The sequence below is a fragment of the Heteronotia binoei genome, chromosome 4 (genome assembly GCF_032191835.1).
Source record: "Heteronotia binoei isolate CCM8104 ecotype False Entrance Well chromosome 4, APGP_CSIRO_Hbin_v1, whole genome shotgun sequence".
In the NCBI taxonomy this organism is placed as follows: domain Eukaryota; kingdom Metazoa; phylum Chordata; class Lepidosauria; order Squamata; family Gekkonidae; genus Heteronotia; species Heteronotia binoei.
Genome location: NC_083226.1, coordinates 9,221,454 through 9,240,001, shown reverse-complemented (window position 1 = coordinate 9,240,001; position 18,548 = coordinate 9,221,454). Strand labels below are relative to the sequence as shown.

At 49.6% G+C, this 18,548-nt stretch overlaps 1 protein-coding gene across 1 annotated transcript in view; it reads left to right on the top strand.

Annotated features, from left to right (window-relative positions):
• Positions 1-2,450: 2,450 nt before the first annotated feature.
• CHD1L (chromodomain helicase DNA binding protein 1 like) overlaps positions 2,451-18,548 on the top strand; it is a 61,626-nt gene continuing 45,528 nt past the window's right edge. The window contains exons 1-5 of the mRNA XM_060236758.1: positions 2,451-2,559; positions 5,341-5,444; positions 8,855-8,969; positions 12,376-12,407; positions 14,301-14,382. Of these exons, the coding sequence (XP_060092741.1) occupies positions 2,536-2,559; positions 5,341-5,444; positions 8,855-8,969; positions 12,376-12,407; positions 14,301-14,382 (357 nt within the window). The 5' untranslated portion in view covers positions 2,451-2,535. The remainder of the gene's footprint in view (positions 2,560-5,340; positions 5,445-8,854; positions 8,970-12,375; positions 12,408-14,300; positions 14,383-18,548) is intronic.

The window sequence follows — 18,548 nt, the reverse complement described above, 5'->3', positions numbered from 1 at the left end:
CACCATCTTCAAGGCCTTGCAAGGCAGTCCTATAGAGGACAGCGGAGAATCATTTCCTATGGCCCCAGAAGGTCAACCCAGCAGCAGCAGGAAGGCAGCGCCCAGCGACGCCAGCCCCAGCGACGCCTCCAGCCCCAGCTCCATCGCCCGCCCCTGGACGGCAGCGAAGCCCCGGGAGCCCAGCCAGCGACCGCGGCGCCTCTTCCCCCAACACGCAGCCGCGCCGGAGAGCACGAGCCCGCCGCCTGCCACGGGCTTTATAGCCGCGCTGGGGAGGGGCGGGGTCTTGGCCGCCACGCCCTTCCCGGGGAGCCCTGACGTGTCTCCACCCGCCCTAGAAGCAGAGCCACGCCCCCCCAGGCGTCTCCCTGGCGACGGGGCGCTCGGAAATGGAGGCGACTGAAGGGGAGGGGCCGCTCTGGGCACGTGACGCACCGCGGCCCGGAGATAGCCACGCCCAGGCTGCAGCAATGGCCAATCGCAAAAGCTCCCCCGCAGGCAGCCAGCGAATGAGCGCCAGGCTCGTCCTTCCTTCCCGTGCGGGGTCTGCCGCGGCTGCTGCCTCTGTCTCTCGGTCTCTCTGCAGCATGTCCCGGTTCTGCTTCCTCCAGCCGCCTCGTGGCCAGAGGGGCCCGGCCCGGCCCGGCGTGGAAGAAGCGCGCTTGCGGCGGTGGGGGCTGCGAGGTGCGGCTCTGGGAGGCTTCGCCCGGGCTGGCAGGTCGCTCTCTTGCCGCTGCCCTCGGGGTGGGACAAGCCGCGGAGATCGTCTTCGGTAGAGCCCAGGGAGGGAGGGAGGGAGGACGGCTTATCCGGTGCTTGCAGCAATAAATGACGTTCTAGTGGGGAAATGGCTGGAAGAAGATCTTGGATTTATATCCCGCCCTCCACTCCGAAGAGCCTCAGGGCGGCTCACAATCTCCTTTCCTTTCCTCCCCCACAACAGGCGCCCTGTGAGGTGGGTGGGGCTGAGAGGGCTCTCCCAGCAGCTGCCCTTTCAAGGACAGAGTCTCAGAGCGGCCCACAATCTCCTTTCCCTTCCTCCCCCACAACAGACACCCTGTGAGGTGGGTGGGGCTGAGAAGGCATTCACAGCAGCTGCCCTTTCAAGGACAGAGGCTCACAATCTCTTTTCCCTTCCTCCCCCACAACAAACACCCTGTGAGGTGGGTGGGGCTGGAGAGGGCTCTCACAGCAGCTGCCCTTTCAAGGACAGAGTCTCAGAGAGGCTCACAATCTCCTTTTCCTTCCTCCCCCACAACAGACACCCTGTGAGGTGGGTGGGGCTGGAGAGGGCTCTCACAGCAGCTGCCCTTTCAAGGACAGAGTCTCAGAGAGGCTCACAATCTCCTTTTCCTTCCTCCCCCACAACAGACACCCTGTGAGGTGGGTGGGGCTGAGAGGGCTCTCCCAGCAGCTGCCCTTTCAAGGACAGAGTCTCAGAGCGGCCCACAATCTCCTTTCCCTTCCTCCCCCACAACAGACACCCTGTGAGGTGGGTGGGGCTGAGAAGGCATTCACAGCAGCTGCCCTTTCAAGGACAGAGGCTCACAATCTCTTTTCCCTTCCTCCCCCACAACAAACACCCTGTGAGGTGGGTGGGGCTGGAGAGGGCTCTCACAGCAGCTGCCCTTTCAAGGACAGAGTCTCAGAGAGGCTCACAATCTCCTTTTCCTTCCTCCCCCACAACAGACACCCTGTGAGGTGGGTGGGGCTGAGAGGGCTCTCACAGCAGCTGCCCTTTCAAGGACAGAGTCTCAAAGCGGCCTACAATCTCCTTTACCTTCCTCCCCCACAACAGACGCTCTGTGAGGTGGGTGGGGCTGAGAGGGCTCTCACAGCAGCTGCCCTTCCAAGGAGAGAGTCTCAGAGCGGCCTACAATCTCCTTTTCCTTCCTCCCCCACAACAGACACCCTGTGAGGTGGGTGGGGCTGAGAGGGCTCTCACAGCAGCTGCCCTTTCAAGGACAGAGTCTCAGAACGGCCTACAATCTCCTTTCCCTTCCTCCCCTGCAACAGACACCCTGCTGTGAGAGCCCTCTCAGCCCCACCCACCTCACAGGGTGTCTGTTGTGGGGAGGAAGGGAAAAGAGATTGTGAGCCGCTCTGAGACTGTCCTTGAAAGGGCAGCTGCTGTGAGAGCCCTCTCAGCCCCACCCACCTCACAGGTTGTTGGGGAGGGAGATAAAGGAGATTGTGAGCCACTGAGACTCTTCGGAGTGGAGAGTGGGATATAAATATCTTCTATCTTCATACGTAAGTCTCTGCCTAGGAGGAGCTACTCGCTGCATTAGACAAAGTCCATGGGAGGCGTATCCCGGAATAAGCACATGTTGGCTTTGATGGACCCTTGCTTTTTTCCTCCTGCTATGGACCATTGCAGCTGCTCCTCTGGAATAATTGTGATTTACCCGTGACCCCCTTTTCACTCTCCATCTCTCCTCTTTAGGTATCCATTTACATTCCTATCAGCTGGATGGTGTCAGTTGGCTGGTACACTGCTATGGCTCTCAGCGTGGCTGCATCCTGGGGGATGAAATGGGACTTGGGAAGACGTGCCAGGTGCCTTTCAGTTCTCTCTGTTTCTGCCGTGTCGCTTCCACGTTTATTTCCGAGCGCTCAGCGTTGTGTCTCCCAGCCTAGCTATTGTGACGCTCAGCTCTGCTTGACTGCTTCACCTTGTGAAGCGAAATGGTCTTCTGGGTGCCTTGAGCACACTCTTGAGTTGTGTCCTGGGACTCTCTTAAGCTGAAGGGTGTCCTCAGCAGATGTTAATCTGTGTACTGAGCTGCCTCTTCTAGGAGGCCCAATTCTCCTCTGCCTCAGTTGCAGCAGCACTGCATGAATACTCTGCCAGGGGACAGATCCATATCCGGGGAGGGGGGGTGGTATACCAGCATTACTTGCTTGGTGTTTTTCATGATATTTATCTGGTGGGACATTGAAAGACTTTTTACGGCGAGGTTCCGGAGGTGGATTAAGTGAACACATGAAGCTGCCTTGGTCCATCCATTCAGTCTTAGAGGTTTACAAGATGATGCATGGGATGGAGAAAATAGAGAAAGAAGTCCTTTTCTCCCTTTCTCACAGTACAAGAACTCGTGGGCATTCGATGAAATGGCTGAGCAGTCAGGTTAAAATGGATAAAAGGAAGTCCTCCACCCAAAGGGGGATTAACGTGGAATTAACTGCCACAGGAGGTGGTGGCGGCTATAAGCATAGCCAGCTTCAAGAGGGGATTGGATAAAAATATGGAGCAGAGGTCCATCAGTGTGTGTGTGTGTATTTGGCCACTGTGTGACACAGATGTTGGGCTGGATGGGCCACTGGCCTGATCCAACATGGCTTCACTTATGTTCTTATGTGACACAGACGTTGGGCTGGATGGGCCACTGGCCTGATCCAACATGGCTTCACTTATGTTCTTATGTGACACAGATGTTGGGCTGGATGGGCCATTGGCCAGATCCAACATGGCTTCACTTATGTTCTTATGTGACACAGAGTGTTGGACTGGATGGGCCATTGGATTGATCCAACATGGCTTCTCTTATGTGACAGAGTGTTGGACTGGATGGGCCATTGGCCTGATCCAACATGGCTTCACTTATGTTCTTATGTGACACAGATGTTGGGCTGGATGGCCACTGGCCTGATCCAACATGGCTTCACTTATGTTCTTATGTGACACAGATGTTGGGCTGGATGGGCCATTGGATTGATCCAACAGGGCTTCTCTTATGTTCTTATGTGACTCAGAGTGTTGGGCTGGATGGGCCATTGGCCTGATCCAACATGGCTTCACTTATGTTCTTATGTGACACAGAGTGTTGGACTGGATGGGCCATTGGCCTGATCCTACAGGGCTTCTCTTATGTTCTTATGCCTCGTCTATTCAGACTGGCAGCAGTTCTCTGGGATCTCAGGCTGAGGTCTTTCACATCACCTGCCGTCTGTTTCTTTTTTAACGGGAGTGTCAAGCATGCGGTTTCAATGACCAATCAGGTTTGATACAAAACTACGTTTATTGATAGACCGATACTTTCTGTGTTACAGATTCTTGAGAGTGATGCTAAAGATACATTGATACAATACTTTTAAGGCATACTTAAAAAGGATTCCAAAAGGTGGGGGCGAGGGATGCACTCTCACACATAAACTATCATAAATGTCTACATTCTCATAGCATTATCAGGACTCCGTCCTTGCTTTCCCCAGATATGCCACACTCCCTAACAGGAAGGTATGGGAAGGTGCTGATTACTCTTTCTCAAGTTAGTTTCGTTTCTCTCTACTTTTACTTTGCAAGCAATAAAGCAAGAAGGGGGAGGGGGAAAGAATAACAGAGTTAATAGGCCTTGGTCCTCCATGATATTCCACAGGCCAGCTTTATGGAGGACCCTAAAACAATCAATTACCAGTGGAATTCTACCATGCTTGACATGGAGATGCTGGGATTGAACTGGGACCTTCTGCATGCCAGGCAGATGCTCTGAGCCACAGCCCATCTTGCAGTTTTTTAGAATGTCTGTTTTATTGTTATGGAGACCTTTTTTAAAAAATGGAAAACATTATGTTGGGACCCAAAGCAGCTTTTCCTTCACCCTGTTTTCATTATTATTGATATCTGAAATGTTGCGGTGCTGCCTTTCCACTTTCCCAGGTCAGCAAAACGTTAAAGCTTTTGAACAATGAACAGCATTTATTTAAAATTTTAAAATAATGCAATAAAAGCATGAATAAACCACACCAGAACAAGGGAGGAGGGCCAGTAACCATTACCGGAGGGTATGCAAAACAAAAGAGAAGCCTTCACTTACTGTTGGGAGACACCAAAAGAGGGAGACGGATGAGTCTCCAAAATTTTGGTGCCACAACTGAGAAGGCCCTTTCTCAGATTGCCCCTCTTGTCTGGTCTTAGATGGCGGTGGGCAACAGAAGCAGAGCCTTCTGAGATGACTGGGGTGAGTGGACAGTTTTTCATGGGAGAAAGTGATCGGTAAAGATTGTTGATCCTAGGCTGCACCCAACAATCAGCTACCGCGATTTGAGCATGGAAGCAAACTGGAAACTAGCATGAATGGACCAAGTCTGGAGTGAAATGGTCTTCATAACAGCCACCTTGCGAGGTTGGCTGACTGAGAGATTGCAGTGTCAGCTGGCAGAGCAGGTCCAAGTATGACACTCTAACCCCGACCCCGTGCCAGCTCTGTGTACTTTTGTGAGTTGCCTTGGGCCTCTGCAGGAAAGGTGGACAATCGAGATTTTAAAAATCTACTCTGAGGAAGCATGCGGATGCTGTGAATAACCACTGCCATTTCTTTTTTTCTCTTTGTATTCCAGACTATTTCTCTGCTTGTTTTCTTATGGGGGGAGCTTAAAAAGAGGCCTTTTTTGATACTTTGCCCTTTGTCTGTGCTGAACAACTGGAAGGAAGAACTGGAAAAGTAAGCTTTGGTCAAACGTGTTGTTTCTTAAATCAGTCCGATGCGAAGATGCTGTTAACCCCAGAATATCAGTTATCTTATATCCTGCCCTTGGAAGGCATGAGGGTCTTAGAATGCTTCCAGATGACAAGGGTCTTAGAATGCTTCCAGATGACAGATCCCTGACGGAAGGGCTTTTTCCAGCGCCGCTTAAAGAGGCTGTGGTCCGTCCCCTCCTAAAAAAACCATCTTTAGACCCGGCCCAATTGGCACACTATAGGCCGGTCTCAAATTTGCCCTTCCTGGGCAAACTTATTGAGAGGGCAGTGGCGAGGCAGCTACAGACTATCCTGGAGGACGCTTCCATCCTTGACCCGCTCCAGTCCGGCTTTCGCCCAGGTCACGGGACGGAGATGGTGTTGATTGCCCTGGTAGATGACCTTCAACAGCATCTGGATCGGGGTGGCTCGGCAGTGCTGATGTTGTTGGACCTATCGGCGGCGTTCGATACGGTCGACCATCGGTTACTGACTTGCCGCCTCGCCGACGCGGGGATTCAGGGGCTGGCCTTGCAGTGGCTTTCCTCCTTCCTTGAAGGTTGGGGACAAAGGGTCGCGATTGGGGGGGAACTATCCCGGAGGCGCACACTTAACTGTGGAGTGCCCCAGGGAGCGGTTCTCTCCCTGATGTTATTTAACATCTATATGCGACCTCTTGCCCAGATTGCCCGAAGGTATGGGCTGGGGTGTCACCAGTATGCTGATGACACCCAGCTCTATCTACTTATGGACGGCCGACCGGTCTGCGCCCCAGAAAATCTAGATCGGGCACTACAGGCCGTGGCTGAGTGGCTCAGACTGAGTGGACTGAGACTGAATCCTGCGAAGACAGAGGTCCTTTGCTTGGGCCGTCGAGGATCAGGGGGGGAAATCCCCCTGCCAGCTTTTGACGGTGCGCCGCTGATGGCGGCGGACAGGGTCAAGAGCCTGGGGGTGCTACTAGAGCCGTCCCTAAAGATGGAGGCTCAGATAGCGACCACTGCCAAGTCCGCGTTTTTTCATCTTAGACGGGCAAGGCAGTTGGCCCCCTTCCTGGACCACGACGACCTAGCAACAGTGATCCATGCTACGGTCACCTCGAGGTTGGATTACTGTAATGCCCTCTACATGGGGCTGCCCCTGTGCCAGACCCGGAAATTGCAGCTGGTGCAGAATGCCGCGGCCCGGCTGTTATTGGGCCTCCCAAGGTGGGGGCACATTCGGCCGGGTCTTCGGGCTTTGCACTGGCTCCCAATAACATACCGAGTCCGGTACAAGGTGCTGGTCATTACCTTTAAAGCCCTATATGGCCTGGGACCTGCCTATCTGAGGGACCGTCTCTCCCCACATGTTCCCCAGAGAGTACTGAGGTCTGGGACTCAAAACCTTCTCACCATCCCCGGGCCTAAGGAAGTCCGTCTCAAGACAACCAGAGACAGGGCCTTTTCTACAATGGCCCCTACATGGTGGAACCAGCTACTGGAAGAGGTGAGGGCCCTGCGGGATCTTACCCAGTTCCGCAGGGCCTGTAAGACAACCCTCTTCCGGTTAGCCTACGCCTGACTGGATAAATGTAGCTTATTAGACTCTGTGAATTATACTATATAGTTTCAATGTTAAGATTTTAATGTTTTTAGGCTTTTAAATGCTTTGATTTTTAAATGTAATAACTCTGCACTTTGTTTTATTGTTTTATCGTTTGCTGTGAGCCGCCCTGAGCCATTTTGTGGGAAGGGCGGGATATAAGTTATAGAATAAATAAATAAATGATACAGGAAGTGCAGTATGGATATTTTCACTGTGCATCAGTACTGTTGTGATGGGTGTGATGGACTATCCTCTTTTTATAACTGCAGAAAGCCCACATAGCATCCTCCAGAAGCAGCACCGCGGGGGTGGGGTGGTAGTTCTGTTTGCAGTGCATTCTGGCCTCCGCAGCCAGCCTCAGCTCAAGGGAGAGAACAGAAGGGTGGGTACAAAGGCTTCGAGAAGGTAGCTGTCATGGGCTGGGGCCAGGCCAGGCGAAGTCCAGGGGCAGTCCAAGGTCTGTAGCTGGGTAGCAAGGAGGGTCCAAAGCGCCAAAACCGAATCACAGTCCAGGTATCGTAGGTCAGAGGTTCAGAAGCCGAAGCCAGGGGGTCCAGAAGTCAATGCCAGAGTCAGGGGGTCCAGAAGCCGAAGTCAGAAGCCGAAGTGGATGCTAGAACGTCAGGTAAGTGACTAGTTGCTTCCACAAAGCCTTCCCTCAAAGCCCACAGCTATATAGCCCTCTGCTGGCTGTTGCCCATTTGGGCTAATTGCTGACTCAGAGGGCGGCCAGGATCCTGCTGAGACTCAAGCACCCTCACTCCTAGAAGGGCCAGAATCCTCTCAAAACTCAGGGCTCAGGGAGCGTCTTGCTCGTGAGCGTGCCGCCCTCCTCCGACCCCTGAGGTCCTGACGAAGGCGGTCACGCACACGAGCCACCCGAGAGGGCGAGGCAGGGGGGCTGGGATCTTCTCCAGCAGGAGGCAGGGGCACAGTTTCTTCTGCAGGCTCGGCTTCTTCTGCAGGGTCCCCAGCACCCATGACAGTAGCTAAGGAGGGACAGCTCATCCTAACAGGACGTTGCTGGTTTGGGTCAGCAAGCGGACTTTGTCTCTCGAATGTGGGAGGGTTGGTCTCCAATATGAACGATTTTAGTCATGATCGAAGCTCGTTGAAGACTCGTGTGAAACAGGGCAATTAGCACATCCCTGTTGCGTCCTGCTGCCTTGCTGCCTTCCATCTGCATATTGGCTAATAGAGAAGAGTTGGTGCCTTGGACTGTGTCTTCACGGCATCACACACCACTTCCTGACTTCAGTTCCTAGGAACAAACTGTTGGACATTAATATTGAATCTATTGTTTCGGGAGTAGTTTCTTTTTTGCACTTTGCGTCACACTGTAATTTCTATGAACGATTATATATAAATAACTGAATTTCTAAGGATTTGAGGTTGTTTCAACGTGAATGCCCATTGGCCTTTTTTCCCCCTGTTCTTTCTTGACACGTTACTCTGTATGGTTGCTATAGTTTCCTGAGAAGAGCAGCTGTCTTGAATTTGGTCACAATGGACTTCACGATGTGGACTCTGCAGAAGTCCTTCCTAGGTCTTCTGTTGCTTAGAGATGGGACCTGACCTTTGTGGCGGGACACTTAACTTGCTTGTAGGTGACCCCAGTTTTAACCCCTAGCATGTCCAGTCAATGGTAGGGGAGCTGGGAGAGACTCTAGAGTTCTTCCCAGGAGAGCCAGTCCAGGACTGGAGGGGCCAATGGAGTCTTTCCTTGTGACATGTGAGTTCTACATTCTGATTAAAGCTGTGCATTTTATATCTGCTCAACATTACTTCTTTTTAATCCTAAAATAGATTGTCTCCCAGCCTTTCCTTTGTGGCATATGTGGGGGATAAGGAAGAACGGGCAAAGCTCCAGGAGGACTTGAAGTCCAGTGATAGTTTCCACATTCTCCTGACAACTTATGAGGTATGTACTTGGCAATGTCTCCAGATGCAGACAGTGTGCACAGTAGTTCTGCTGAGGCTTGTGAATGACTGTTTCTGAGATAGAAATTCCTTCCTTTTGGCCCAGGTTTATAGCAATAGTGTCATTAACAGACATTAACAAGACACTCTCACATTTTGACATACTACTGTTTTGTTGCTTTCGCATGCTCATGCTATTCAGATCAGAGGTTTGCTCAATTTGTTAATTTTACTATTCTGTCATTGGATCTTAGATTTGTACCATTTTACATTCTAACCCACTGCCTACCAGATAATTTTACTATTCTGTCATTGGATCTTAAATCTGCACCATTTTACATTCTGAGCCATTGCCTACCAGCTGTGTGTGGCTCTGCTCACTGTGCTGGATTCTTCATCTGATGAAGTGTGCTTGGAGCACACAAAAGCTTACGTTCTAAATAAAACTAAGTTGGTCTTAAAGGTGCAATTGACTCCTGTTTTGTTCTGCTACTTCAGACCAACACGGCTGCGTACTTGGATTTAAATACAGTCTTGTTTTTCTCATTTGGCACTTAGGCTCATGTCTTCCGTACAGAACACAGATTTCTCTCACACTGTACTCCATCTCTTCCTTCCATATGTACTCCGCTCTCAACAAACTGTCCCTCACTCTCTCTCCACAAATCAGTCAACTCTGTGAGAGCCAGTTTGGTGTAGTGGTTAAGTGTGCGGACTCTTATCTGGGAGAACCAGGTTTGATTCCCCACTCCTACACATGCAGCAGCTGGAATGACCTTGGGTCAGCCATAGCTCTGTAGGAGTTGTCCTTGAAAGGGCAGCAGCTGTTAAGAGCTCTCTCAGCCTCACCTACTTCACAGGATATCTGTTGTGGCGGGGGGGTGGTAAAGGTGATTGTGACTGCTCTGAGACTGAGATTCAGAGTATTGGAAAGGAAAGCAAGCATCAGTCGTTTCTGACTCGGGTGACGTTGCTTTCACAATGTTTTCACGGCAGACTTTTTACGGGGTGGTTTGCCATTGCCTTCCCCAGTCATCTACACTTTCCCCCCAGCAAGCCGGGGACTCATTTTACTGACCTCAGAAGGATGGAAGGCTGAGTCAACCTTGAGCCGGCTACCTGAAAACCCAGCTTCCGCCGGAGATCGAACTCAGGTCGTGAGCAGAGCTTAGGACTTCAGTACTGCAACTTTAACACTCTGCGCCACGGGGCTCTTCTCAGAGAATAGGGCGGGATATAAATCTTCTTTTTCTTCTTCATCTCCACTTCCTGGGGTAGAACTACCATCCAGTCGTAGCCTCCTTCAACCACCCAGCCAGCCCCTTCTTTCTTACTGTTCAGACCAGCATTTTAAATTGCAACTACGCACCTATAAAACTCCACAAAAGTACAGATATAAAACGCTCAAAATAGTTACATCACAAGGCATATGCATGTTTGTCTCTGAGATAGAACTGTCTACCTCTAGAAGTGGTTTGTCTCTTAATTACTTTTGGCTAGGGCTTTCTCTGAGCAGGAATGCCGTTCCGACTGGCTTGGTGTCAGGGGGTGTGGACTAAGTTTTGCCTAAATTGGTCCTTCCAAGATTCACCAGATGGGGCTGCTCATCCAGTAGAGTCTGTGTCGATTTTTGCCTCTGTGGAGCCCAGGCATACTGTTCTGTCATGATGTTCGATTCAGGTGGGTAGCGAGCCTGAAGCAGAAGGAAAAACAGCTTGAGTCCAGTGGCACCTTTAAGACCCAACAAAGTTTTAACGTTTTTATTTAAAATCAATCTAATCACTGCCAAAATGGGTAAATGCGAAAGCACCATTTAACTGCTGGTATTCCCTCACTTGTGGACCCCCCCAATCCTGCTGGGTGGAGGCTCTTGAAAACAGGGTTGGAGGGAAGACCTCTCCCTGTATATTGTGGTCCTAAGCGGAATTGAGCCCTAGCAATATTTGCAAATTGAGGGAATGAATTCCTGTGGTAAAATGGCAGTGCCTTATTGTCTAGTTCGACCTTAAGATCTGGAAGGCCCAAATTTGAATGCCCATTCCACCATGAAAGCTTGTTGCGTGAGCTTGGGGCATTCCAGTCCTCGCATGGTAGCCTGCCTCACAGAAGGGGTAAATGCGAAAATCACAGTGATACAAACCAAACACGCGTATGTCAATGGAGTCAGAAACAGAAAAACATAACAGTATCTATTAGTCAGATAGTCTCAGTCATCTGCTCATGCTAACCCAGTGCCATTTCACTTTATATATTAATTCTATATTAATTAGACTCCATAGTTAGAACTTTGGTTGTGTTTCTCAGGAGACTTGAGGATGCTGCAAGTGATGTGACCTTCCTGGTTCAGATAACAACTGTTTTCCAGCCTAACATGACTTCTGTATTTTGAATGTACATATACTATCAAATTCTAAACAGATATCACATCAGGACCTAGCTTCCTAGGACTCTCTGAGCCACTCTGCTCTTCCTGGGTTTTTTCTTTCTTTTTTTCTTTGACCCAGAAAGAAAGGGTTGAGCTCTGTTGTAAACACCACTATAACCAATTTCACACTATGTCAATGGAGTCAGAAACAGAAAAAACATAACAGTATCTATTATCGTATCTATCTGTAGATTGAAAAATACAATATGATCTCTGATATTCTCACCAAAACCTTTTCAGCAGGTCTAAATAGTCTCAGGTTTATCACATCGGAGAGATTCATGAGTGTTTTGGAGTACGGCTATTTTACACAGGCCCAAAGTTGCACGACTCTATCAAAACCGATGAATCTCCTTTGATTCTACGTGGTAAGCTTTTCCGAGTTTAGAAATAACTTTCCTATAGCTTTGTTGTCAATGAGATATCTGCTCAGTTCCCGACTTAGCAAGAATTATTTCTGGACAGCTTTCCAGTTATTCACAATTAATTTTCCATGCGTGACGGTACAAAATTTCGCTGAAATGGTACAAATACCGCACCTGCTTTGTTGAAGCATGTAGCATTAACAAACAAGCAGTTTCTCTTCCCCTGTCCCGATTCGGTGAAAATTTCTGCCATCGGGATAGTATATGGGAAATGTTTGAACACTCAGAGAAGCACTAGAGAAATACTATATTGTCATTGTTTTAAAGGGACATCAAAAGCTGTTGAGGACAGAAACTTGGGAGGATGGAGGGAGTACTGTGTCTGTGAAGACACTCTAGAACTTTTGATGGGATCGTTTTACTACTTTTATACTTGGATTATACTGAATCCTCTGAGAGTAAATGGTCGTATCGTATGGGGTGATCAGTCAAATTCCGCTTTGGTCCTCCGCTTTTTGATTCATTTGTTTCTTGCTCTGCGAGAAACCAGTTTTTACCACTTCTACTGCCACAGCCCTTTAGCATTAACATCATTCTTTCTTTTTCTCGGTCAGTAGCTGTGCCTCAGAGACGCTGCATTTCTGAAAAGGTGAGTATGTTCAGATGCCTGAAAGGGCAACTTGTCACCTTCTCCCCACTGTCCTGCCACATTGACGTTTCAGGTTCTGGCTACCCTTTCTGAGGCACCAGAAAACCTTCCCCCCCCCCCCCCCTTTCGGCTAGTTTCTAACTGCTGGAACCAACATGTGGGATGTTATTGGTTGCTGTCCTTGAAACTGGGAAGGAAGAAATCTCGTTCAAAGGGAACCAGCATGGTGGTCAGAGTTTTGGGCTAAATACCAGGGGGTGGGAGGGAACTTGGGTTTAAATTCTCACTCAGCCCTGAAGGTTACTTAAGCCGCTCATCTTCTTTCAGCCTGGACCGCCTCGTGGGATTGCTGTGAGGCTGGAATGGGGAGAGGCAGTGCTTGTGGCTCTGAGCACGAGCGAGAGAGAAATGTGGTGGGTTGGGGGAGGGACGGTGGCTCAGTGGTAGAGCATCTGCTTGGGAAGCAGAAGGTCCCAGATTCAATCCCCGGCATCTCCAAAAATAAAAGGGTTCAGGCAAATAGATGTGAAAAACCTCAGCTTGAGACCCTGGAGAGCCGCTGCCAGTCTGAGAAGACAATACTGACTTTGATGGACCAAAGGTCTGATTCAATAGAAGGCAGCTTTATATGTTGTAATTTGTGCTGAATGGAGACCAAGCAAGAACTGCAGTGGGAAAGCCTTCAAGAGATGGAGGCAAAAGGGGGAGAGCATCTGTGGCGGAACCGGCCCGATTCTGCCTTCAGACCCGGTCCCGTCAGCTCCCTATTGAGTCGCCAACTCCTGGAGGGAGCTATTTCTCCTCCTGCCCCTTGGGCTCGCTGCCACCACCTGCTCAGTCTAGGGGTTCAGATTGAGAGGAACAGGACTCCCAATCCCCCTCTCCAGCTGTGAGGCCAGGCCTCAAGGTCCTCTGCCACCCTGCACTTGGGTTTCACAGAGACCTCAGCACTTCTTTGGGGCACCCCTGGAGGATTGGCACCTTATCCAACTGCATGCCTTCCCCCCTTCACCTGGGGCCCCCTTCTTAACACAGCGTGGTCTAAAGCGGTTTGGGGATCTACGTGGTACAGAGTTTGACTGCCAGCATTTAAAACAGCAACAAAATATTTATTTAAAAGAGAAAAAGAAAGGGGAAGAAAAACAAAACAAAAACAGTTGCATTTAAAAAGTTAGCACAGCACAGCACCCGTACAGCAAACAGCCTGACAAACAAAATGTGGTTTTAAACTCGTCCTGCTGTCCCTGATCTAAACATGCCCTGCCCTTTTGGATGACTTACTTTGTCTTACTGCCTGGAGGCCTAATTTTCTTTTGAATAGGCCGCATGCACAGGCAGGAGCTCCCACACTGGCAACCTCTTCCTTTGAGCTGCAGCTGAGAACTGAAAAACTCTTCCTCCTAACTCACATGCAGAGAACAAAAGAACTTCCTGCCTCTCTAGGAGACTTTCCCCCTAGAGTTGTTGGTTTGGCTCTGGAAGGGAGGGGGGGAGGAGGGGAAGGCTAGGCCCAAGCCTGCTTGGCAGTTTAGCGATCCCTCCCAATGAAGCACCACCATGGATTAAAATGGCGTTTCTCCACAGCATCATATGAACATATGAAGCTGCCTTATACTGAATCAGACCCCGGGTCCATCAAAGTCAGTATCGTCTACTCAGACTGGCAGCGGCTCTTCAGCGTCTCAGGCTGAGGTTTTTCACACCTATTTGCCTGGACCCTTTTTGGAGATGCCGGGGACCTTCTGCTTACCAAACAGATGCTCTACCACTGAGCCACCGTCCCTCCCCAAATCCCTCCCATCCCTCCCATCCTATGAGAGGACATCCCTGATAACTGGTGATCTTTTTAAAAATGTATCTCTTTCCGTTTTCTAACTGTGTGCTTGTGTTCAGTTTTAATTGGGCGTGCCTCGTGGTGGATGAAGCCCACCGGCTGAAGAATCAGGAGTCGCTGTTTCATAAAACGCTTACTAAGGTAAAAGGCAGGCAGGAGTGTGCTAGAAGTGAGCAGGGCCATGTTAGAATCTTGCCTATGTTCACTTCAGGTTACCAGATCTTTTTAGAGGATACGTCCTTTTTTTGTGTGTCTATACTCCTTTGAGGTCGGAAGGTTAGGAATATTCTTAGTTGCTCTTATCACATTAACCCAAGAACAAAGGCTGAGTCCAGTGGTGGAGAAGGGGGACCCTGACACCTGTTTTGCAAGTTGCTGGAAATACTACAATGAGGAGCTGTGTGCATCGCACTTTGAAAAATGTACTTATTAAAACATATCCCACCTTTCCTTGTAGTTCAAGGGGGCTTACAGAAACGGTTTCACGGCATGTTGGTTTAAAACCAAAAATTAAGAAGGAAACCCCAAATCCCCCCCCCACACACACACACACATACACACTCTCAAAAAGATGTCTGCCGTTCAAACCCCTGGCAAGCAGGGAGGCTTTGCAGCCCTGCTCACCTCTTGGGAAGCCCCTTCGCCAGAGTCAGAGCCATGATGGAAAAGGCCCAGGGGACTCTGGTTGATGCCAGATGGGTCACCCTGAGTGATGAGAGAACCAAAAGATGGCTGCCGGGTGACTACAGTTGGAACACAGGGACATATGGAAGAAAATGGTCCTTCGAAAACATGGGTCCCAGGTTGCAAAGGGCGATGAAGCTCAAAACCAGTCCCTTGAATTGGATTTGGAAGCAGATGGCAGCCAATATAACTGTTTCAGAATGGGCAGTGTCGGTTCCTGGCGGCTAGCCCCTGGCATTAGTCCATCTGCCACATTCTGGACCAGTTGTAACATCCAGATCGAGCATGGCCAGACTGCAGCTCGGGGGCCACGTGTGGCTCTGTCCACACAGCGGGGGACCTGGAAGGGCCCTCTGGCGGCCACCACTCTGGTAAGTAGGGTTGCCAACCCCCAGGTGGGAGCAGGGGATCCCCCGGGTTTGAGGCCCTCCCCCCACTTCAGGGTCATCAGAAAGCGGGAAGAGGGGAGGGAAATGTCTGCTGGGAACCCCATTATTCCCTATGGAGATTTATTCCCAGAGAGAATAATGGAGAATTGATCCGCGGGTATGTGGGGCTTTGGGAGAGCTGTTTTTTGAGGTAGAGGCACCAGATTTTCAGCATAGCATCTAGTGCCTCTCCCCAAAGTACCCTCCAAGTTTCAAAAAGATTGGACCAGGGGGTCCAATTCTATGAGCCCCCAAAGAAGGTGTCCCTATCCTTCATGATTTCCTATGGAAGGAAGACATTTCAAAGGTGCGCGGTCCCTTTCAGTGTGATGGCCAGAACTCCCTTTGGAGTTCAATTGTGCTCGTCTCAACCTTGCTCCTGGCTCCACCCCCAAAGTCCCCAGATATTTCTTGAATTGGATTTGGCAACCCTTGTTCCTGGCTCCACCCCAATGTTTCCTGGCTCCACCCCCAAAGTCCCCAGATATTTCTTGAATTGGATTTGGCAACCCTTGTTCCTGGCTCCGCCCCCAAAGTCTCCTGGCTCCACCCCCAAAGTCCCCAGATATGTCTTGAATTGGATTTGGCAACCCTACTGGGAGGGCCCAGAACACCCACCTGGCCCTTAAAGGTTTTAGCAAAATCTTTTAACTGTGACTGAAGAGATGTGAAGACCCAGGCAGTCTTAACAGCAACAAGCAATTTATTATAAGTGCTCAGACAAAAGACCTTTAGTGCAACAGTTGAAATAAGTAACAGTAAATGCTGGTGTAAATGAACAAAAGCCCTGACACGTCTGACTAGACATTCGCTTTCTATAACTCCAAATGGACTCACTCGCCTTAAGTGAGGGCACCCACCTGCTGCAGCTTCCCCAGAGATAGCATTTGTCTGTCTGCAGCCTCTCCAGACACTCTGTCTGTGGCTTGGCCTTATGCTTTCCTCCCAGGTCCCCCCCTCCCCGGGCTAGTTTTCCCTCCAAAACTCTGCTACCCAATCAGAGGGACAGAAGGGATCCCGGAAACTGTCGACCCTTTCTAGGCAGGCTTCTCCTTGCTCTCTAGGTCTCAGTTCGTGACAGGCTCTTTCGCACACGTTGTGTGGCTCTCAAAGTCAGTCAGCTTGAAGAAGGCTTTTGTCTCTTCAAATCACTTCTCCAAGCCAAGCCAGCTGGCAGCTTGGAAAATGCATTTAAAGTTAAAGTTGCTTTCTTTCCACCTCCCCCCATATATTTACTTTGCTTTCTTTCCGTCTTTCCTGCTCTCAAACATCTGACATTAATTCCTTGCAGCTTTCAAACATTTAACATTATTCTTCGGTGGCTCTTACATTAAGCAAGTTTAACCACCCGGATCCAGGTTTCCTTCAACGGCAGTCCCGCGTAGCAAGCGGTGTAGTAATCCAGGGCTTTGAGCCTTCTAAATCGTGCAATGTAACTTTTTTGTCAACCTCCTAACTGGATCTGGTTTAGACATTTGACAGATCTCCTTGTATGTGTGGTTATACTTTATAGCTAACCTTATCTTTCAGAATTAAAATGGATTAAAGCAGGGGTGTCAAACATGTGGCCCTGGGGCCAAATCAGGCTCCTATCAGGCCCTCCAGCAACTGGCTGTCATCTGCTTCCTTCTCCCTCTCTTTTGCTTCCTTCTGCGTAACAGCTTGCTTTGCAAGGCTTGCTCAATCGCACAGGAACTACAGAGCAAAACCTTTATTTTCTCCATTGGCTCAGCCTCCTCCCTTGGGGAGGAAGTGGGGAAGGCAGAGCTTGTTTTCCAGACTCTCTCAATCACACAGCAGAGCTACTGAGCCAACTCTCTACCTTCTATGGGCTGAGGCTCCCCACCCCCACCCCTTCCTAGGGAAGGAAGGAAAGAGCCAGAGCTTCCTTTGCTCAGTTCCCTGGATCCCATGAGAGAAATACAAAGAAAGCACCTTTAAGACCAATGAGTGCTAATGTTTTAAGCATGTTTCAAGTTTTAAATATATATATATTATTGTGTTTGTCTGTGTTCTTTGTAAAGTTTATGTGCATGGGATGAAGAAAGTAGAGAAAGATTCCTTTCTCCCTTTCTCACAATACAAGAACTCGTGGGCATTCGATGAAATTGCTGAGCAGTCAGGTTAAAACGGATGAACGGAAGTCCTTCTTCACCCCAAGGGTGATTAACATGTGGAATTCACTGCCACAGGAGGTGGTGGCGGCCACAAGCATAGCCACCTTCAAGAGGGGATTTGACAGAGTTTTGATACGCGTAGGGAAGTGTCCCTGTTGAGTAGGTAGTAAAGTGCAACTCCAGAACACTGTGGTAAAGAAAAACAAAACTCCAAGACAGCCGAGTAATCAGTTGTATTGGGTTAACACGTAAGAAGCAGTCTCAGGCAAGCCAATGGGTCATACACATTAAAGTCAGTCAGTCCAATATACAGTACCAATTCTTAGTCCAAGTAGAGAAGTCAGAAATCCAGTCCATACATCAAATTCAGTAGCTAAGCAATCCTTCAGAGTTTCAGTATGCAAGCACGATGTTCCTCCTTCACACACAACGTCTGCTCCTTCTCTCTCTCCATCAGCACCATCAACCACACCCACACAGGGCAAGGCTTTTTACTAATATAGTACAGCCCACCAATCATAACACTGATTGTTTTCATTAGCTGCACCTGAGATTCTCGTGACTCCTGTATAGCTTAGTTACATAACAAATGATTCAGCAGTTTTTAGTTGTCTTAAAGCAACTTAACACTGACAGGATTGGATAAAAATATGGAGCAGAGGTCCATCAGTGGCTATTAGCCACTCTGTGTGTGTGTGTATATTTTGGCCACTGTGTGATACAGTGTTGGACTGGATGGGCCACTGGCCTGATCCAACAGGGCTTCTCTTATGTTCTTATGTGGCACAGAGTGTTGGACTGGATGGGCCACTGGCCTGATCCAACATGGCTTCTCTTATGTTCTTCTGTGACACAGAGTGTTGGACTGGATGGGCCATTGGCCTGATCCAACAGGGCTTCTCTTATGTTCTTATGTGACACAGAGTGTTGGACTGGATGGGCCACTGGCCTGATCCAACAGGGCTTCTCTTATGTTCTTATGTGGCACAGAGTGTTGGACTGGATGGGCCACTGGCCTGATCCAACATGGCTTCTCTTATGTTCTTCTGTGACACAGAGTGTTGGACTGGATGGGCCA